Source organism: Candoia aspera, chromosome 8 (genome assembly GCF_035149785.1).
Source record: "Candoia aspera isolate rCanAsp1 chromosome 8, rCanAsp1.hap2, whole genome shotgun sequence".
In the NCBI taxonomy this organism is placed as follows: domain Eukaryota; kingdom Metazoa; phylum Chordata; class Lepidosauria; order Squamata; family Boidae; genus Candoia; species Candoia aspera.
This window is the reverse complement of record NC_086160.1, coordinates 61,422,938-61,446,390: the sequence shown is the minus strand read 5'-3', so window position 1 is coordinate 61,446,390 and position 23,453 is coordinate 61,422,938. Positions and strand designations below refer to the sequence as shown.

At 37.3% G+C, this 23,453-nt stretch overlaps 1 protein-coding gene across 2 annotated transcripts in view; it reads left to right on the top strand.

The window, feature by feature from the left end:
• GRID2 (glutamate ionotropic receptor delta type subunit 2) overlaps positions 1-23,453 on the top strand; it is a 984,963-nt gene that overhangs the window by 824,873 nt on the left and 136,637 nt on the right. For both annotated transcript variants that reach the window (XM_063310079.1, XM_063310080.1), the window contains one exon: positions 16,169-16,307. In XM_063310079.1, the coding sequence (XP_063166149.1) occupies positions 16,169-16,307 (139 nt within the window). The remainder of the gene's footprint in view (positions 1-16,168; positions 16,308-23,453) is intronic.

The window sequence follows — 23,453 nt, the reverse complement described above, 5'->3', positions numbered from 1 at the left end:
TCTTTCAACCTCAGTTTTCAGATCTTGACACTTTGGAATCTTCTCCAATTCTTTGTCTCCTATTCTACTATCCCCTGGTATTGACACATCAATTATCCACACTTTCTTCTTTTCAACCACAGTTAAATCTGGTGTGTTATGTGCCAAAACTTTAACAGTCTATATTTGGAAATCCCACAGTATTTTAACCTGCTCATTTTTTACTACTTTTTCAACTATATGTTCCCACTAATTTTTCATTACTGGCACATAATTTTTACAGATGTTCCCATGAATCATTTGGGTGACTATGTTATGTCATTGTTTATAGACAGTTTGTGTGATCTTTTTGTACAAGCTGAGTATATGATCTACTGTTGCTTCTATTTCTTTGCACAATCTGCACTTTGAAACATTTGATGATTTTTTTCAGTTCTGGCCTTGATTGCATTAGTTTAATAGCTTGCTCTTGAGCAGCCAAAATCAAGCCTTCGGTTTCTTTTTTTAATGTTCCAGTTATAAGCCATTGCCAGGTTTTATCTTTATTCACCTCCTCCACAATCTTTTGTAGAAATTGAGCATCTAAGGCTTTTCCTTGCCAGCATTCTGTTCATGTTTTTATTACATTATTCACGTTATGTTTTGTTTCCTGTACATTCAGTAAGTTCTAATGTTTAACTTGCATCAGTGCTTGTTCTTGACTGTCTTTTACATAATCAGCCAATGCATGTTTTTTCTTCTTCGACAATTTGTTTGACTTGAAGTAAACCTCTGCCTCCATTTCTTTGGGGCAGGTATAATCTATCAATATCACTACAGGGATGTAATGCATAGTGAATAGTCATAACTTTTCCTGTTTTTTGGACCAAACTGACCAGTTCGGCTTGTGTCCAATTAATAATTCCAGCAGTGTATCTTATAACAGGTATGGTCCAGGTATTGTTGGCTTTGATGGTGTTTCCACCATTCAGTTTTGTATTTAGCAATTGTCTCACTCTTTACTGATCACATTTTTAACTTGTCCATGCTTGATGTTATCCAACTGTAAAATGCCCAGATACTTGTCAGCTTCATCCTGATGCTCCTGCTGGTTTGGCCATTCAGCATTTCAATTCCATTAATGTTCATGATTTTACCCTAATTTATTGCTACTGTGGCACATTTCTCTAGGCCAAATTCCACTGCTATATCTGTGCTAAAAATTCTTACAGTATTTGTCAATGACTGGATTTTGATTTCTGATTTTTCATAAAGCTTCAGATCATCCATATAAGCAAATGTGAGATTTTATTAGCATTATTTTCCTGTTTGGTAGCCAAGATTTGTTTTATTCAAAATCACTGAAAGTGGGATCATAGCAATGACAAATAACAAGGGTGATAATGAGTCACCCTGGGAGATGCCTCTCCTAATATTGACACGCCCATATTTTTCATTTCCAACCACCAATTCTGTCTTCCACTGCTTCATTATATTTTTCTATAAACGTTCTAATGTTTTTGCAGAGACCAGTTGTTTCCAAACATTTGATGATCCAACTATGTGGTAATGAATCAGATGCCTTTTTAAAATCAATCCAGACCATATGTAAATTGGTTTTTCAGTTTTTGCAATTCTCCAAAACCACTTTTTCAATTAGAAGTTGATCTTTTGCACCTCTGCTTTTCCTTTTATTTCTTTTCTGTTCTACTGGAAGGATATTATTTTCTTCTAAATAATCTTGAATGTTGTCTGCTATTATGCCAGTGAGTAATTTAAACATTGTAGGCAAGCATGTTACTGGCCTATAACTTCCTGGTGTTGTCCCTTTCTCTGGGTCTTTTTGAATCAGATAAGTTTTGCCAGTTATTAACCAGTCGCTGATGTCTCCTTTAAGCAATACTTCATTAAGCTGTTTAGCTATAATTGGATATTAACTAGTCAGATAATTGAGCCAAAAGCCATGCAATGAATCATTTACAGGAGATGCCCATTTTTTTATCCTTTTCACTTAACCATTTTTAACCATTTCTGCTGTTATTATTAGTTCTTCCATTTGATTTTTACTAAATTCATCTTCAAATTCTTTTATCGATTCAGCATTTTTATTATAATCTTTTTGAGTTTTCACAAATCTTTCCAAAACTGAATTGTTTCATTTTTGTTTGATTTTCTGTTTTTAGAATTAATATTGCCATTTATATTTTGGTAGAATCACTTCTGGTCTGATTGAAATAGCTGATTTCGCTTAAATTGGATGATTTGTGCCTCATAGTGGTCAATTTTCCCAGCGATTGCTGTTATTTGTTGCTTTATGATTTCTAAAGCTGCTTCAATTTTTCTGGTGCTGAGCCAGTACTTTTTTATTAGGCTTGTCTTGATCCTTATATTCTTCAATTTTTGCTCTTTCATGTTCTTTAAATTACTCACATCTGATCTTAACTTCTTTACCTTGGCCTCCAGTCTGATGTTCCACTTTGGGATTATATATGATTTTGCTTTTGGTTTTTTTTAATTTAGATACCCAGTTCTTCTGTAACCACCACTGCTGTACTGTTGGAAAGCTGATTGGTCTGTTCAATAGATGTTATTTTAATGCTTGCAAGCACCTTATTCACATCCTTCATTATAGGTGCCAGGTCAGGTCTGAAGGTTTGGCCATTACCTTCAGTGCTGGCAGTCTTTATTTTTCTACTGGTAGTTGTGCATATGCCCTAATTTTTCTCTTTTAATTCTTCTTGTCAGAGAGTCAGTTCACAGGTTGTTTCAGTGCTGACCTGTACTGGTTCTGTTGTTATTACTTCTTCTAAGTTATCATTGCTGTAGTTCATATCAGCTGTTTCCTCTCTATTTCCAATTGTTGCTCTATGAGTTTCTTCTACTGTTCTACTATGGGTGATAACCGATCCAATCTGGTATAGGATTCTTTTTCTGTTTTTTTTTTTTTTTATTTATCAATCAACCAAATTTATATGGCCACCCATCAAAGTGACTCTGGGCAGCATACAGCAAAAAACAGAAAACAATAAACATGTCAAAAACAGTCATATTAAAAAGTTAAAAAAGAATAAAACATGCAAAAGATTAGATCAGCAAGGGAGCCACTTCAAGATATCACCAGTCCCCTGAGACTCCCAGCCTGATGACATAGCCAGGACTTGAGGGACTTCCGGAAAATAAGTAGGGATGGAGGTGACCTCACTTCGGGGGCGGTGGGGAGAATGTTCCATAAGGCAGGCACCACGGCTGAGAAGGTCTGCCTTCTCAGGCCTGCCAAGTGTGGTTTTCTCACCATAGTCAATAGGTTGGTGGATACATTTAGTCTGGCTCTTTGGTTGTGACCTGTCTGGCTTGGGTGACCCTTCTGGTAGAATACACTACCGCCAGCATAGCTCTCAACCTCATCAGGACATCACAAGCCCCTCCCCTAAGCCCCTCCCCCATGACAAGGGAGTATCCATGGAAGGGATGGTTATGGTTATGGTTATGGTTATGATTTGCTGCATTCCTTTCCCCTACCCCATTCAGGGACAGATACAGTACTATATTTCATGGATAGGATTGTATGGCTGTGCAAAATAATACTTCCTGAAGAGATCAGCAGTTGGCAAAGCTCATTTGTTCTGGATATTATTAAAGAAATACTGTACTCTTTCCCACATCCTGATCATATTTTATAAACTCATTCATGTAGCTCCATCATTTTGAATTAACCTCAGAGTATGTTATAAAGGATTGGAAGTATGGGCTTGGCAAGATTATGTGGCTGCCAACATTCACAGGTACAATTCCCTTTTAACCAGCTGTGTCAGCTGATTAAAGAAATTTAAACATGCAAGCAAAAAAGTATAATCCAAACTAATATAGTTTTTCCCATCTTAAAATTTAAAATTACACTCATTTTTAAATATGCAATGCGCTCAAATCTCTTCTCAAAAAAAATGAGTAGAAAGAAAACCCTTACGTGTATTGACATTACAAAGAGAAAATAAGAGGCTCCTAAGAGTTCACAATCTAAAGCTTAACTATTGGGGAATGAAAGGAATTGGGGTGAATCCAAGGAAATGCAGTTCACTGGGCATGGAATTAACTGCAGTTGACAATAAAAACTTAGATTTAAGCAGGATGTTTTTCTGACAGCTAGCAAAATAATGGGATATTATTCAGCCCTCTAACTTCATCCAGGGTAGTGAAGTTATTGTACACTGAGAAGATGATATATTACTTATAGAACAGCATGGCCCCTTGCTGCAAAATCCTCCACAAGAGGAAAAGAGAGAAAATGTTATATTATTTCACCATCTCCTACCCATGTGTATTCCCAAGCTCTGGAGCTTCACAATTGCTCTCCTCAGGATATCTTGCAACATTATACATTTGTCCTGAACTACAGGGATAGGATTAAGGGCATGTCAATAGAATGGAAATCCTTCAGGGGGAAATATATATATAGTTCAGCAGGGGACATTTGGGAGCAAGTGTTTCTTCATCTGTTCTTTGTTTGACAAAGAAAGACCTAAACCAGAATATTAAGTGAAAGCAAAGTTTATGCCACTGTACAGACTTTGGGTAGTCATAACTTAGTTTGGTCATAATTTTTGGAGACATACTGCTCACAAGTTTATTTAGTCCTTTCCAAAGGCAGCTTGGAGGAAAAGAGCCTATGATTGTGGAGGCCACTCAGGTCTCCAAAGCTACCAGGACTGGCATTAGGAACAAACGCTGCTCAGGAAACTACAAAAATAGCTGAGGACTCACTAAAGCAAAAGCTGAGAGAATTTATTTCATGTCCTTTAATCTGATTACTGTGCTGAAACTGCCAATTTTCTCTTAACCTTTCTTTCTCTGCAAAAGAGCCTTTTATCTACCAACCTTATCATCAAGATGCTTTTTCATTTCTTTCAGTGGAAATTTCCTTATGGTTTACTTTATTTTGCAAGGTGGCAGAAAGTGTTGCTATCATTTTCCATTGCACATTATGTCTGTACTGTTATGTAGCCTCCCTGGCTGACTCTTCTTTCTAATTTGAAAAAGGGCCATGGATGAATTCCTTCATGGTGTCTTCTCTGGCATGAAACTGAAGCATGAGAAGCCAGATAAGTTACAGATTGCCAGAGAAATACATGTGAAGTCTTTATAAACAAAATTCAGCCACCTTCTTGCCCTTTGCTGATTTAAATTTAAGCTAAAATCCTCCTCTCTTTTTTAAAAAAAAATGGTTCATTTTCTCTCAGATGGAAAGAGAATGGACTAGGAAAGATGCAGAAAAAAATATCTTATTTCAACAAATATATATATATATGTTCCTTAGGTTAGCCTGGCCCCTCATTTACATCTTTGCAAAATTTTCCGCATCTAACCTGGGATATACACAATTTTGCAAAGTAACAAACCATACTTCAAGTGTTCAATAAATATTGTTCTCAGTAAAGAGCCATTTGACATGCATAAGTCTGTCTAGATGGGGTAGGTTTGGGAAAGGTTTGATTTCTTCCTTTGGGAGCTCAGAAGCAATATTCTGCTCACCACTTAATGATCAGTGATTCTCCTTTGAGATATTGTTTGACACACTTTAAAGTCAGGTGGAGAAACAAGTCTTCTGGATGTTGCAAAATTACAAAGCACAACACCATAAGTGGCATACTTTACAAATCTTAAGTTGGACCTGATTTAAATATTTGTACTTACAGTAACACTGCATGTGGGCATAACTGTGAGCATCAAACAGGAGTGGACACATACCACATGCTGCAAATATAATATAGGTAAAGTTTCCAATTAAATTTACAGATCCCATATAATGCACACCGCTCGGGCTTAGCTAGCCCTAGTAACCAAGAAGCTACAAACATTTGCACTGAGCTAGAAATTGCTTGCAAGAGCTTTTATTACTGGTTCTCTATAAGATCTTTTAAGCACATGCACGATATACTTTAATTATATAAATAGGTTTGAATAAATGTAAAATATACTGCTAATTGCTTTATTTATGACCTTGCTCCTGGATCAACTGCTTGAAAATATAATAAGTCTGTCTATGGGGACTGGTAAAGAGGTGCATTTTTTAATCTGTACTTACTTATTACATTCCTTTCTCACCCTTCAACTGGAATCAATGCTCAAGGTGGCTAATAGCAAGAACATTTTAAATAAATACAACTTGATTGTTCACATATAGCTAGAAAATCAATTAAAATAAATGAAGAACAGAAAACAAGCACCCCCAGTAATTAAAATCATTTTCCATATCAGCATAAAGGCCTACATGGATAAAACACTTAGTTTGCTGGTAAGAAGAGAACTAATAGAGGCCTGGTTTATTATTACTTGGCAAGGAGATGCAAAGCCTGGGACTAGCCATAAAGACACCTCTCTTTCAGTCTCTCCCTCCCTCCTGTCTCATGTTCCCACATGGTGTCCCTCTGATATTGCTGGGATAGAGAAAAAAATAAGTCTGTTCTCTGGGCAGACGTCAGAACCTAAAAAAAGTTAGTGTGCATGTATGTGTGTGTGTGTGTATCCCCATCTATATGTCTCTGTGTGTGTATGGGGATATAGTTATAGATTTAATGATTCATATACTGATTTGCATATCAAGTCCATTTATATCAGAATTTGAAGAAGAAAAAAACCCTCAAATGTGTAAGAATGAGTTTCAAATGAGAAATGTACAGAATGCAACCACTTATTATTGCAGAAGATTGAAACAAGTCATGAATTTCTACTTTCTCTTATTTTCCATTTTCCTGATGTTCACCTGTGATGCAACACAAAATGTTAGCTTCTGAGGCTCATTATAAGTCTTGCTTTTCTTAAGAAATGCAGAGATCAAGCAGTGAGGAGAAAACTTTTTTTTTAATAACTGCAGCATTTGTCTATGGCCTATAAATATGTTGTAGTGGAACTTGTCTAGCTGAAATAATTGGTGGTCTCATTATTCTTCTGCAAATAACATAGCTAGGAATGAAATTTGAGCAGGTTGATAAGAGTTGTAATATTCTTCAGTTGTAATATTTTTGGTGGGGGGAGGGATTAACTGTTAAAAGAAAAATACTATTAAAAGTCAATATAAAATATCCAAATAACATGTTTTCTCCAGGTTGTTGCCAGTTAGATAAACATGGAAGCTATGAATCTTTATAGGAAATATGGTATCTGAAAATGTAGTAAATCAGGCTTCCCCAACCTCTTCTCCTCTAAATATATTGGGTTGACAGTTTGCAGAACTGTAGCTAGCATGATTGAGAATTCTGGGTGTTATAATTGCAACTCATCTGAAAATCACCAGGTGGGAAGGTTGCAGTAGATTTTAAAAGGTTAGGAAGGTTGAAGAGGTGTGTTGGAGAGTAGAGTGCTCATCAAATCTTGCCTGGATAGCACAGAATTAAGGTTAGCACAGAAAGCTACTGTGGTAGAATGAAGAGTCAGTCCTACTGTATAGCTAAAATGGACAAGTAATGCAAGATTAGCTACTCTTTTTAAGTCAACAACAAATTATTACCACCACCACCACCCTTCTCATGTGGCAACAGGTCTGTTGACTAGGACTGTTGATCCCAAAGTGGGTGGAGCCACTTTTTTTCCTGAATTATTTTATTTTTTATGTCATGATCTTCTATTTTAATGTTTGTAATTTTGTGGCTGTTTTGGTAAGATCATCTTTCTTTCATCAGGAGACAGCAAAGGAATCTTGCAATTCTTCTTTCAATGTAGTTGCACTCCTTTTTTCAGGGATTAGGCATCTGTGGATTTTTAAGGGATACAGTAGCTGTTTTCATCCTTTGCAAGGCTCTGTTTCACTCCTTAAACCTCCTAAAGTCTAAACATGCAAGAGATGAACCAAAAATGTCAACCATATCCACTCTGGGTAGGCTGTTGGGGAGCAAAAGCATTCAGAGTCTGCGTGTAGACCATGAGTTGCACTTTTTTTGATATGGGTAATCTGTTATTTGCTGATCCATCATTTATTATTGTTAGCTATTTATTAGCATGATTTTTGGAGCTCGCCAGGTTATTCCTAATGGTCAAAAATCTTTAGCACTCTCTTCCATAGGCATGCTACCAAGGGTGTTCAAAAATAATATTGTCTATGACAAAGTATAAGTTAGAATTCTCTACCTCCCATTTCACAGCAGCTGACTGACCAGGCAGTTGAATTTTTATTTATTTATTTATTATTCAAATTTTGTTACAGCCCATCTCCCCCAAAAGAGGGACTCTGGGTGGTTTACAATAAATTCTTTTTATTGTAAACCAGCAAAAGAATAGGATATTTCAATATAGCTTAGGAAAGTTGTAGACAATGTTATAGGGGCCAAGGACTACAATTCAGATTTCCAACCTCCTGAAGAACTGCAAAATTCAGTGCCTCTGTTTTCAATTTTTTTTTTTTTTTTTTTAGTCCATTGGCCATAATTTGGGGTGGGAGGATTCTAAAAGTAGGCCTGCATCATTCCTACCCTTAAAACAATCTAAAATCCCCCCACAAAAAAAACCACACTCCAACAAAATTTGGCCACTGAGTCCATGAATTTGGCAGGTTAATCTCAGGGTGATGGAGGAACAACAGACATGGCTGGAGATCACTTCTGCCTTAGATGGCCAGTAGCTGGAAGCTTGACAGACACATGCTGCCTGATATGATTGCCTTACTGGTCAGACTGATGTTAACCTAAACAGGTGCTTTCCAGTCCAATTGCTTGATTTGTTTTTTTTTAGATTCCAAGGATTCAGTTAGGAACCATATCTATATAAATTGTGCTCAGCTTCTGAATGTTGACACTTGCGATCATATCTGGTACCACTTCCGGATATTCTTACTGTCTAAAATAAACAGTATGCTGTAGGATGCAAAATTCTTTATGAGATTTTTTTCCTGCTACTTGATTTGTGTGCTTAATCTTAGCTAATATTACTTTTTTTCATTTTTGCCTTTTAAAAATGTTTTAAAATAAGAATAGAGTATATTAAAAACCTATATTATAACTTTATGAAAAATGTCTTTTTATTCTTGCCCTATCAATTTGGCTGTTCAACATGATAGAGTTGTTGTTGTTGTTGTTGTTATTATTTGGAACACTAATAAAACAGTTGGCACAGTTAGTGAAATATATAAATTCAGTGCATTTTTTTTATAAAAGCATTTCATTATGAACAGTTCACATTCCTATATCTTTTCTCTGTTACAGTTTGTTACATTTTGCTATTACAGATTTAAAAAGAAAAGCCTCTTCGTATTTCCCTTTTTTTTAAACACATAACCATCTTGGGTTTTAAAGAAAGATAAACTGCCCTCCAAATTTTCTTCCTTCTTGTTCCTCTGCCCTTGAATTTTCCTCCCTGCTTCTCCATTGTTAATCCAAAGTATCCTCAGCATTATTGGCATTTTGCCCCACCACTGAAGATGTTAAGTCTCTCAGGTGGGGCTCAACTGAAGAGTTTGTTTGTTTGTTCATTTATTCAATTCATATAACACCATCTCAGGTACATGACTTTGGGCAGCTGAGATCATTAAAACAAATACAATACAGTATATACAAATAATAACTTAAAACACACAGTAGCTAGAGAATCATAAAATGCCCCCAATGTAGCCAAGAAACAGGCTCTGTCCCACACCGGGGTGTCATGTTCGCCGTGTCATGTTCGCCTGGGGCCCCAGGCTGAGGCACAGAACCAAGTCTTCAAAGCCTTACAAAAGGCCAGCAGGGTAGGGGCCAACCTAATCACAGGAGGGATGATGTTCCAGAGGGCTGGTACCACAGCAGAAAAGTCTCTTCTTTGGGGCCCCAGCAGCCAAAATTCCTTGGCTGATGGTACCTGCAACAACTTGTCCTGCCAAATCAGATGGGACCAGTAGAAACAACCAGGAAAAGACAATCCCATAAGTAACCCATCCCTAAGCCATGTAGGGCTTTAAAAGTGACTACCAGCTCCTTGAGTTGCACCCAGAAGCAAGCTGGTAGCTAATGCAGCTCATGGAGCAGTGGTGTCACATGTGCCAAATAACTGACACCATTAACAGCCTGCGCCACTGCATTATGCACCAGCTGAACCTTCCAAATACCCCAAGAGCAACCCCATTGCAGTAGTCCAAATGGAAGGTCACATAGTCATGAGTGACTGTAAGCAGGGCTCCCCAGTCCAACTGGATGCAACTAATGCACAACACAAAGCTGTGCAAATGCCCTCCTAGCCATGGCTTCCACCGGCTCTTCAAGCAGGAGCCATGAGACCAGGAGAACCCCCACTTTGCACACCAGCTCTGGCTGAGGCAGTGCTATCCCATCCAGAACCAAAGATGGGAGGTCCCCAGACACAGGAGGTCCAAAGACTCAAACCCACTCAGTCTTGCTTGGGTTGAGCTACAGCCAGTTGTTCCCTGTCAATGCCCCCACAGCCTCCAGGCATTGAGATAAGACTTCCACAGCATCACTCAGACAGCTTGGGGTGGAGATATACAGATATCACCCAAACTGTCAGATCACCTTACCCAGCAGCTTCATGTAGATGTTAAATAGGAGGGGAGAAGTACTGAATCTTGCGGCAGCCCCCAAATTTACTATACAATAAGGTTCCAAACATGTCTGTGTGTGTGCATTTTTTCCTCGTAAACATACATAAAATCCTTCATTACATTACAAATTGCTTGCATTAAAATTTAATATAAACATTATTATATAGTTTACATTACATAAACCTATATTACATATACTTCAAGGTTCCTGGCAGGCCAATTTAGTGATAAATAAATAAGACAAACCCTGCTATCAAGGTGAATTAGAAAGGACAATGTGAAAGTATAAAACCAATATAAAATATAACTATAAAACCATAATATAATACGTATCAGCCATAGTTATAATTTAAAAATGTAAACCAGTAACCATTCTTCAGTTAAAAGTGAAATGAAATTGTGGCTCACCCATTGCCCATCTCTGCTCTTACAGTATGTCTCATTGATAAAAATAGAGACTTGCAGTGACATTCCAATTTTTAATAATGGGTAATTAATCTCCCCACAAAAAAATGTACACCTGTCACATGTACATACACGTCAAGAATCATGCTGCACTGTTGTATAATCAAAAGGGATTTGGTTAAAGAAAAATGTAGATAGCTAATCACACAATGAAGAAAGATATATATATATATATATATATATATATATATATAAAGTTTTAAAGAGAAGATTAAAACTAACAAAAACTAATACAGAATAAAGAAAACAAAGAAAGAAAAGGGAAAAGATGAAGACAAAAGTGTAGAAAGAAAAGATAAAAAGAAATAGAAAGAAGCAGCTTCCAATTTCCTTTGCAGCAAACACAAGCATGATTACAAATTTATTTCTTACTCTATAGTTACAAAAAACCTCTCTTTTTCTGTTATCTAATATTTTCTAACCATCAAAACCACAAATCAAAAGCTCATTTTTTAATGTTTCATGCAAAAGGTCTATAAGGTGTTTCCAGTCAGCCATAAATGTAGATGTTGTCTTTTCTTTAATCAAGAAAGTCAGTTTAGCCAGCCCTTCAAATTCCACCAACCATCCCTCAGGTGTTTGTAATATTCAAACTTTCCACTTCTGAGCATATCATAATTTTGCTCCAGTTGTTATATATAAAAACAAAGATACATCAAAGGAAGTTCAAACAAGATACTTACTGCATGTTATCTTAGTGTTCATGCACATGTACTGTATATTATGCCCTTGAATTTTTAGTTTTGTGGACTTCCAATGGGATCATGGCAAACTGAACAGCTTTCCCTGAGAGCTCTGTGGGCAAAACTGGCATCATAGCAGTTTTTTCAGGCTCGGGCTGGTCTCTCCTGAAGCCCAGGAGCGCTTTTCCGGACCAAGGAAAACACTCAAAATTGAACCATTTGTCCTCCTGACAGAGAGTTGCAGCCAGGAAATCGTAAACAGCATTTGCGATTGATGGGTAAGGCTTCGCCGGGAGGCTGGGACGTCACTATTTCCAAGCCGCGAGGCAACCTTACAGGAACATTAAGTCCAGCCACCCCATTTCTAAAGCACCCAATTTATCTCCCCCCCCCCCCAAGTATTTGTACCCTAAGAGAGGCTTTCTACATTAAGGAGAAACTATCTCTCTTGGCGCTTATCATTATTTCTGTGATTATTTTTTTTATTTTTTTTTAAGCTTTGGATTCTGCTTTCCATCCAATACTAAGGAAGGTTGAGAATATGGTATCGTCTCCCTGTTATTATTTTTGTGCTAATTTGGAAAATTTTAGCATTTTTCCTGCACATTGAATCTGCCATTCTGAACTTCCACTTCCCTGAAGCTACTTTCTCTGAGGAATAATTAAGTAATTGTTATTTTGGGGGGGAATTATTTAGGTAATTTATATTTTTTCTTCTTTTTAATATAAGGGGAGGGAGCAATGGTACTTAGTGTTTTTTATAATGTGTTAAATGGTTGACTTGTAGAAATAATGTGATTTTGGTTTAATATAGAGTAAGGGATTGATTATGGGAAATTGCTGTATGTCCTTGAGGTTTAAAGTCAGAAGTCACTTCTCTTTGTAATCTATTTAAAATTTTTCTCTTGTGTTTTCACACTTCTTTAGGGTTTTTTGGTAGTTTTTTTTTGTTTTTGTTTTTCTGTATCTTTTATCTTTTTCTTAAATTTAATAAAATTATTTTTTTTTTAAAAATAGTTTTGTGTAGCAGTTCAGCAGACTATTAGAGGGCTTCAAAGTGTATAAGGAAAAGACTGAATGTACAGCTCTGTGTCTTATTCTCCTCAACCTCCATATGTTCAGCTAGAAGTCTGACACAGATGTGTATTCTCATTGGTCTGAGTGTTTTTCTTGAAGTCTAGGACTCTATTACAGAAAGTCCCAGAATTGCTACTAATGGGAGAAAAAATGTCCTCCCCACCCCCCCAAAAATGGTAAGGAACACACTTCTTTATTGTTTCCCTCTTTGTGCAAACTCAGCAGTGCTTCGGATTTCATACCCCATGCACAGGAATGCCCCATTAGGGTAATGTGATAATTTACCATTTAAAAAAAGAGTACAATCCCATAGTGATTCAGAAATAAACCCATCTGAGTTCATTGGGACAAGACTGTAGCCACAAGATTCTAGTGATATACTTTTACAAAATAATAAATACATCCATTCAAGTATTCAAGAGCAAGATGAGCATACTATATGCCATATATGGTACTACTGCACCTCCAGTTCATGTTGACAACTTTCTTTTTTCAGGAGGGTGCTTCAAAGGAGAAAAACAGCTGTACATCTCTTAAAAAACCCATTCAGCCCTTCAAAAAAGACCCCCCCCCCATTTTTAACTTTGCCTACTATGATATCATCATGACATCACCTACAGAGCCACTGGAGATTTTTTAAAAGATGTTTAAAAATGCAGCACTCTTTCCAGCCCAGAAACAATTACCTGTTTCAGTTCTTGTGGAATTAATATCTCAGTTCTTGGAAAAACAAAAGATTCCTTTTGAAAAATAGGAGATACCTCTGTGACACCTTTTGAAAAATAGGAGATACCTCTGTGACATCATCCCCAAAGGTGTTAGTAAACTGAAAATCATTGTACCTGCACACAGATTCCCTGGCAGAAGAACAATCCAGCAAGATCCAGTTCTGAGCTCCCCCCCATCCTTCCCATTCCTCTTCCCTTTCTTATGTGAGAGCTTCATTTTTGAATAAAAAAGCCTAACATTGACTTTCAGTTCTTCTATTTCTCCTGCCAATTCGTCTCAATTAAAAAATGTGGGGAACAGCTTTTAATTTTTATCCAAGAGCTTTAAAAATGAGAATGTGAATGTTCTTGAGAAATTGCAGGTTTCCCCTTCACCAGTCTACCCCTTTCAATTTAATTCACAGCAAATTATGGAGATTGACACTGGATGGTGAAAGGAGCAATCAGATCTATTGGGCTTATTCTGTATCTCTACCTAAAAAGTACAATTCAAATGTAATTTGCTTTTTGATTGAAAGATTCAAAAAAAATTACAAGACAAAAAAAAGAGTAAGATAAAAATACACCATTTTTTTAAAATGTTCAGCTCTGACGTAAGTTAGAAGTTAGACATTTCATCCTCCTGAAGTCTTAATAGTGGATTAAACTATCTACAGTAGATAGAAGCAAGGGATTATGATTTTTTTTTACAATAATAAGTTTTTCAGAAGTAGGTAGAAATGCCAAATACATAAGAGACTAATGTTGATCCTATCTTATTTAATAATAGGTTTTGTTTTTAAAGACAAAACTTACATGCATCATTTATAATTAATTCTGCATCTGTAGGAGAACACAGTGGACATGGCAGTCTTTATTAACTTTTTTAGTAGGCAATTCTTTCTTAATATGCACACACCTAATCAAATAGTTATAATCAAGAAAGTGATAAAGGCTGTACTTAATGGGATCAGAATAATAATATACTGTAACTGATTTAACATTGATGCAGACAAAGAACCCTGTGTTTCACAGGCACATCCTTTCACGGTTAGCAATACTTCCACTTCCAGACTTTTAAGAGTGAGTCATGGATATGTTTGTTTGTATTCTTATCCATTCAATTGTATCCGATTGTGTATGGGGAATTAAAATCAAAGAGCTGGAGTTTGTCCCCTATACCACCATCACTAGGATAAATAAAATAAAAAAGCTGCAAACAGGATAAGGTAAGTTGAAACCTCTCTGATTCGCATACACAACCAGGCACATATCCTACAGGCAATTGCTTACTGTTTTACACACAAAATGGAAAATGTTGGTGGAAAATACATATGATTAATGCCCTGCATATTTGTTTGTTTAGGAGACCTTTTGCCCTATCTCCCATTCTCTGACCATTTCTTTAGCACTGGATTGTATTAAATGGGAAAGAAGTTGACTGTCCTAGATAGAGCTTCAAAATAAGTGAAAGGCAAACTCTAAGTAGTTTGGTGTGTGTGTCTGTCTGTCTGTCTATCTGTGTTTGTGTGTGTGTGTTTTAATGCAGTTTACTGTCAATATTTGTTCTGTGTCTAGATTTACACCCAGCATTGGACGTGAATATTGGATTCAGATATAACTGAGATGGAGAGGAGAAGAAAACTGAAAAAAAAAAATGTTTTATGCAGTATCATCTATCTTTGGTCAGAGATTTCAGATTCATGTCTATCAGGCTGATACTTTTCTGACTTTCAGAATGGCTTTTATATTAATTTCAGTATATGTAATATTTTTTCCTAAGATAAAACATATAGTGCAACTGTAGAATGGGTTAATGAAAATGTATTCCTCATCCTGACACATCCATCTATTCTATTGGTATTTCTGCTGTGTCCTCAAAACCAAAACTATTTGAATAAGCTTCTTTCTTTCTCTATATTTATCAACCAAATTATTCATGTTCGCTGAATGAACAAACCCATGATGACAGGTGACAGAGGGAGGGAGGGAGGGAGGATTTTTTTTTTTACTTTTATCAATACAAATGTATTTTTGTGTGCATATAGAAGTTTTATATAGATATTATTTGGATGATTGCTTTCTTTAACAATTGGTTGAAGTTTTCTATTTTATTTTATTTTATTTTATTTTATTTTATTTTATTTTATTTTATTTTATTTTATTTTATTTTATTTTAATCAATTATCTTACCAACAAAAGGAAAAAACCTTGGATCTGAATGACTGAAGATAAATTAATATCTCCCTCTTTCTCCCCCTCTCCCTCCAGTGTGTGTTGTATGTATATGTGTGTGTGCATTATAGCATTTAGCAACTGTGCTTGTGTCTTTATGGACTAAAGAAAATTCAGATGGTGTGTTTACATATAGATGTGTTGATACCAGAACTCTTTTTGAAGAATATCTACATTTCCAGAGAGTTTAATTAAAATCAATAGCAAAAAAAATTGCAAAGGAATAGAAATGCTTCTGGTATTTACACTCTTTATTTTAGATGTTGAGCCAGGTTTATTGATAAATAGCAGATATATATTTAAGAGGATCCTCTTACTAGATATCATGGAATAGTGTCTTTTTTTTCTTTTGATGACTTTCATTTATAGATCTCAGTTATGGATTCCAGCCTAGAACTCAAGGTTATTTCCTAGAAGTTTTTTTTACTGATATGAAGGATGCTGTTTTATATGAACATGTTCCTAAAAATAAGAGGATTTCCTTCTGCAATTAGAATTCTTACCATTCTACCTTTCTTGCTCAACAGGAGGAGAAGTTCCCTATACCACACTGGCAACTCGAATGATGATGGGTGCCTGGTGGCTGTTTGCCTTGATCGTCATCTCATCCTACACTGCAAATCTAGCGGCTTTTCTCACCATCACTCGCATTGAGAACTCCATCCAGTAAGTTTGCACAAGCATTGGGAGTAAGAGGCAACCAGGAGTTGGAAAACCTCTTTGGCCAAGATCCAAGCCAAGCAGAAGGCTAGTCAGTGTAACACACACACACACACACACACACACAAAGTCTGGCCAGCAAGTGTTGCTGGTGGCTGCCTGCACCCATCATTTCAATAGTTCCAAAGTTAATCTGGGGTAACACCGGAGTATGTTCTCAGGTACAACATTTCAAGGGATGTCCTAAAGAGAGCCCTGATACATGGTGGTGGGTTAAAAGTGATAACAACAGTAATGTTGGCCAACAACACTAGAATTCTTTTTGTTTTGTTTTTTTCATTTTTCTACTTCAGGCCCCTCTTTTAATAACAGAAGAAAAGGAAAACAGACTATCAGAACGGCTGGTGGTCTCACCTTCTCTGATGAGAGGTGAAGGTTTTCTGGCTCTCACAGTTTTACTATTTTTTGCCACTGCTTTACTGTCTCTGTGGGAGAGAACTATCTTCTTCTCCTAAGGGCAGTTCTATTTATTCTGAAGCCACTGCCTGAAGGACTGTCAAGGTCTCTGCCAGGGGACAGGGGAGGAATTACTTGTTCCCTGGAATTGCAGTTATTCCCTATATAGAAGGAGTACTTGGGCATTTTCTCCATCATATCTTTTTTGTGAAAAGTATATCCCGCATCTTTATTATTAATCTTTGCAGACCTTGGTAAACTTGCAAGCAAGAGAGAATATAACCATCCAAGATGGCCTAGATATAACCATACTCCCTTTTCACATATAATTCAGGTTCCTCTCCATTCAACTCCTAAACAAAATCATTCTGTTTTCTTGTGCCACAGTTCACATTGAACTTATCATTTCTGGAAAGCTTTTGAACATTCATACAATGGCTTTTTACAGTGTGATCTTTGGCTCAGATCACTGAAACTTAATTCCAATAAATTTCTTATTTTCCCAAAGGGTGAATGAACACTGTTCTTTCTATTATTTTTTTAAAAACCTTATTCATCCAAACTTGTAAGCCACCCAAGTGATTATTACTTTCTGACAAGTCATCACTGAAGAATACAGGTAGTCCTCACTTATCAACTATTCATTTAGTGATGGTTCAGACTTATGATGGTGCTGAAAAAACTGACTTACAACAGGTACTCACACTTACAACCATCGCAGCATCCCCACGGTCACATGATCACGATTTGGATGCTTGGCAACCAGTTCACATTTATAACCATCACAGTGTCCCATGATCACATGATCGCTATTTTATACCTTCCCTGTCAACTTCTGGCAAGCAAAATCAATGGGGAGCCATCTGATTCACTTAACAATCATGTGGTTCACTTAACACCAGTGGTGATTCACTTAACAACCGCCACAAAAAAGTCATAAAATTAGGTCAGATTTACTTAATGACCGCTTCACTTAGCAACCAAAATTCTGGTTCCAATTGTGGTAATTAAGTATCAGAATATCCTGTGCCCTCTTCAGTACTCTGTGTCTCTTCAGTCTATTTAGAATTAATCCTCTTAACTATAGAACTATAGGAAAAGGGAGGGAGAACAAAACTGCTTGGGCAAAGCTTTATATGAATTAGAGTCATAAATAAATGTGCTTTATAATAAGCAATTAGGCATTCATCCTTATTATTTAGTGACTAATTGTCTCTGTGCAGTTTCCATGTAACAAGACAAGCTTGTTCCATTCTGCAGGCATGTTGTTGTTTTCTATATGCAATTGTAATACATACACTTTAATGTGCTCTTTCTTTTGGGGGGAATTGTTTCATCTTAAGTGGAACAATGCCTTTGCCATATGATGAGAGCTGGGTTGTGCAGTTACAAATTGTCAGGAGCAAAATTAGTTTGTGTTGTTTCATTGCTCTTTTTAAAATGAAATGCTCCTGAGTTTCTAAAACCCAGCATCCCAATCCTATGAGCCATTTCAACTGCAAGGCTCAGATCATGGTTGCTTAAGCAATATCCCTAAAATATGAAATAAGAAAATGGAAATAAATGAAGGGGAGCTGAGGCATTTGACCCCTTTACATTAAGATTCCAAGTGTCACCGTTCCATAAAACCTTGCAATGCCACAGATTTAAGTCATGTTGATAGTTATTCCCTTTACACACACATACTTCCATGGAAGGTATGGGACAAAAATTAACCTATCAGGATCACAAGAACTTGGAATATTCAAAGTGTTCCTTTTAGCACAGCACATTAAAAAATATTTATTTTATTATTCATCAGAACCAGGCATTCTGTCTTTCATGCCCTAAGGGGATAGATCCAAAAAAACAAATCATTAGTAATGGGACTGAAGCAATATTTACCATTGTGGGGGAAGTTTTTCCCAAAGTTCCTGGTGGATCCTGCCAGTGGCATGTTCTTTTCTTGATAGATAGATAGATAGATAGATAGATAGATAGATAGATAGATAGATAGATAGATAGATAGATATTATGTGCCACATAATGATCCATCCCTTACCTGGTCTTTCAGGTCTTCCAACAGTGGACCCATCATCACTGTGACTGAGTCCACCCACCTTAACCCTGATATTATTATTATTATTATTAGTAGTAGTAGTAGTAGTAGTAGTAGTATTGCTGCCCATCTCATCTAAGTGATTCTGGGCCACTCATAACAGGTAAAAACAATCCAATAAAAACAAGTTAAAATCCAATATACAAACATATAAAAACTGTCCATAGATCAATTAAAAAAATCAGGAAAATCAGCAGCAGCAGCAGAATTCATTCTACCTCAGCTGTAAGAACTCCCCACCATTGCCAGATATTTATTTATTTATTTATTTACACACACACACACACAATGTATGTATATGTAGATGTATAGGTATATGTATATACTGTATATATACAGTAAAGGTATATGTAAAGGTATATGTATATACTGTATATATACAGTATGTGTGTGTCTGTGTGTCTGTGTGTGTATCCCAAAATATAAATGCTTCCCAAATACATATATGCTTTATATCCTTTATACGAACAACTGTGAAGGCATCTGGATGGCTCCATAAATCCCCTGCCTTCAGCAAAGGATGAGAAACAATTTGTTTCACAGTGATTACTTGGGTTTCTGGGCATGGCATTACCGCAACGGCATATCTAGTGACCTTGGCTCATATTGGAAAAGCTAAGAAAGGCAGGACCTGAGTAGTACTTGATTGTAAGACCATCAGGACCTTCCAGGCTAGACTGGGAAGTTGGAAAAAAGTCATTGAAGAAGACAGTGCCAACCTCCTCTATAAAGGTAAAGGTACAGGTTTCCCTTGATATTAAGTCCAGTCATGTCCGACTCTAGGGGGCGGTGCTCATCTCCGTTTCAAAGCCGAAGAGCTGGCGTTTGTCCGTAGACACTTCCTCCATGGTCATGTGACCAGCATGACTAAACGGAACGCCGTTACCTGCCCACCAAAGTGGTACCTATTAATCTACTCACATTTGCATGTTTTCGAACTGCTAGGTTGGCAGGAGCTGGGACTAGCAACGGGAGCTCACCCCGTCATGTGGATTCAAACCGCAAACCTTCCAATCAACAAGCTCAGCAGCTCAGCGGTTTAACCCGCAGCGCCACCACTACTGCCAAAAAAACAGGGCGGGGGGGAAAGCAAACCCTACATGTCCATGTTGTCACCAAGGATTTGGCTCAAGGAAATCTATATCCCTTTTTATAATTCTACAATAATATTTTGAAAATAAAACTGTGTTCTACTTCAGAAAATCTTACATTTGGAACAATAAGCAAGATTAGAAAAGGAGTCAGTCTCCTACACTCCTCTACCCAAATCTGATCCTCATCTTACCTTTTGGCACCTCATAGCCAATACTGCTGTATAAATACAGTGCTACACATGAGCATGTCCCACTTCTCTCCTGTTATCCTTAAATTGCTCCATTACTTGCAAGAACTAACATTTTCCAGTCAGGTGGCAGCTGTAGCCAGGAGGCATCCATACTGTGCACAGTTTACGTCACTTTCTGAACTGGGATGCCTCCTCACAATCACTCACTCCGTAACCACCTCTCCTTTGGACAGTTGCAAAGCATTCTACATGACACTACCTTTGAAGACCACTAGAAATCTAAAAGTGGTCCAGAATGCAGCCAGTAGTTATGGGCACTTCTCATTTTGCCCATGAAACACCACTACTCTGTGTGTTGAACTGGTACCGATAGCTTCCAGGTAGCATTTACGATATTGGTTGTTGCCTATATAGCTCATCATGGCTTAGGACCAGGTTACCTACTGAACTATTTTTCTCCTGTTGTTTCTGCCCACCCAATAAGATTAGGATCATTTGGTGTGCTGCTGGTCCCAGCTGTAAATCAGTGTCATCTTGTAGGTCCAAGGAGACATGCCTCCTTGGTAGCTGCACTTGCCCTGTGGAACAGTGTTCCCTGTGAGGTCCACATCACCCTGACCCTGTTGGGCTTTTGTAAACCCATAGAAACCTGAAATGCCCTAGGGTACAGTGTAGAAATGGACTCCCTGATGGTGGTTGGTTGGGGTTAGTCATAACCAATGCATGGCATGTATTTTGCTGTGGATTTTGTCCTTTTTTTCCTTGATGTTTTAATCCTATTCTGTGTGCTATCTGTGCTACCACTTCATGGCTAAGGCAGCATACAAGTTTCTAACACATTATAACATAATATACTTATGCTGGTCTATTGAATATTCTGGATTTCAAGGAGCAAAATTATCTGATTGAACTGAAAATGTCATGGAATGATGCCTTGTCCATATTCAGGTATTTTTGCCCAGGCTGAAAGCAGTTCTCTTTTCATGTAATACCTGAAAATGTCATGAATAAAATCAGGAGTTTTCTGCATGCAGAATATATGTTTTACATTTAGCTGTGATTCTTGCCATAAATGCTGTTGGTTTCTTTGTAGTGTCATCATTCTATGATGAATCATATGCATTAATCTTCTGCTTTTTTTATTCTATTTTCTATGTATTTGCTATTACAGCAGTGTGAAGGAAACCCATCTCTACCATTGTTCTGGTTTGCTTTTTAAGCTATGAAAGAACAACTCTGGAGTTTTAAGATGGAGAAGAAATATTTTCCCATCACCCTGACTCAGTGGTGTTTCCCAGAATCTGTTATGCCTATCAATTATTCTAACAGCAGTAAATGTAGGGAAGTTGCTGTGCTGGATCTTACCTTGATGAATTTTGTGGCCACAATGAATTCTGTAAGCAACTGAGTCAGACTGGCAAGATATCCTCATTAGAAACCATAGACTGAGGAATAGCTGTCTCCTATCCCATTACCATTAAGTGCACAGCAACTATTCTTGCAATTATAGAATGCTCCTATATGTGATCTGATATTGGAAAGACCATTTTCAGGAGATGCAGAAGCTTAATAACAGAATGAGTGGCAACCTGAAATTAAAGTTTCCATAGCTTACATTTTTACAGCATCTTTCATCACTTGGCTGTAAAGCTTTTACACAGTTCCATTTTTCAGGGCACATTCTGGTTTTTGAGGACAGATAAACACAATTTATCTAGACTTTTGAAAGGTTGGGGAAAGCTTTGGGTACACACATCAGTTCTGGTTTCAGCAAATTATTACAGTGTCCACAATGCTTATGTACAAATAAACCAAATCCAAAGGAATGTTCTAATTCAGTGTAGTTTTTTTATTAGGCTATTATTTTCCTCTAGCAGTTCCTTCTTGCCTTTAGCAAACTGGCCATTAAGTTGATATGGCTGGTGTTCTTAAAAAGGCAGTTCTCTAAAAGAAAGCAAAAGCTGCCCATCCATTGCTATTGGCCTAGAAATTAGGTTTCTGTTCTGGGCAGAACTGCTCCATTGGTAGATTGACAGGTCAATTCAGAATGAAGCAGAACATAAACTGAAATACATTGTCCTGAATTCTTGCAAAATCAGCCCCGTCTCTCAATTAGGGCAGCAGCAACCTGTGGATTATTCTCATGTAGACCATTGTCTTTATTGCAACCCCTGCAGATTAGAAATATTATTGAATTAAAATGCCTTATAATTTGATCTAACACAGTACTGCCTTTGAAGACCACTTGAAAACTTCAGCTGGTCTAGAAGGCAGCATCTTACCTGCTCACTGCCATGTTGCACTCCTGCTTCAGGAGCTCTGCTGTCTGCCAGGATATTTCTAAGTAAAATTCAAGGTGCTGGTTGCTACTTTTAAAACTCTATATGGCTTGGAGCCTGGGTATCTAAAAGACTGCCTGTCCTTAATAGTCTCTGCCCATCCAACCTGGGCAACTTGAAAATGCTTACTGAGGGTCCACACCTACCAGGAGGTGTAGCAAGAGGGGGCTGGATAGTGAGCATTCTCAGTGAAAGAGCTTGCCCCCTGAGACAAGAACGGCCCCCACCCTCATGGCCTTTCCAAAGCTGGTAGCAACTTGACTTTTCTGGAAGGCCTTTGGAGACAGATCCTAGAGTCACAGCTGCATATACAGTACCTATATGTATTTATGCCTATTTGTATTTTTTTAAAATTTGGTATTAATCATTACTAGTTTGGTACTGACATTCATAAAGGTAATTTTATTTTATTGCTGTTTCAGTATCTGTAAACTGCTTGGAGTCTGAGAACTGAGGCAATAGAAAAACTGCACCCATAAATAAATAAAAAAATAAAATAAAAAAGCAAATAAAAATGTTGAGCACCCACACAGTCCTCCCCCTCCCCTCCAATTAAGGGAAAGGATATTATACTAAATGTACATTTACCTTGGTGAGCCAAACTAAGCTTACATGTTTAGAAGCAGTGCAGCTGATTTCCTGGTTACGAACGGTTACAGAGAAGATTGACTGTTCAATGACTATCATACAATGTCCTGCCTGTGAGTTTTAAAAGGCAGGTGAGGGAGTGCTATTGGACACAGCCCAACCCAACACGTCAGTATTTATGTTTATGTTGAACTATACAGGAGCCTTAAAATGGGATATAACACCACAAGGGCAGGAAATGAGTGGCTCACCTATTGCTGGATTAGAAAAAAATCCTTAATTTCTATACTTCTATAATGTTAGTGATTGGATGGCTATGGAAGATGGTGGCAAAACAGCTGTCCCCAATCTGAACTTCCTCCAGAAATATTGGACTACAACCCATA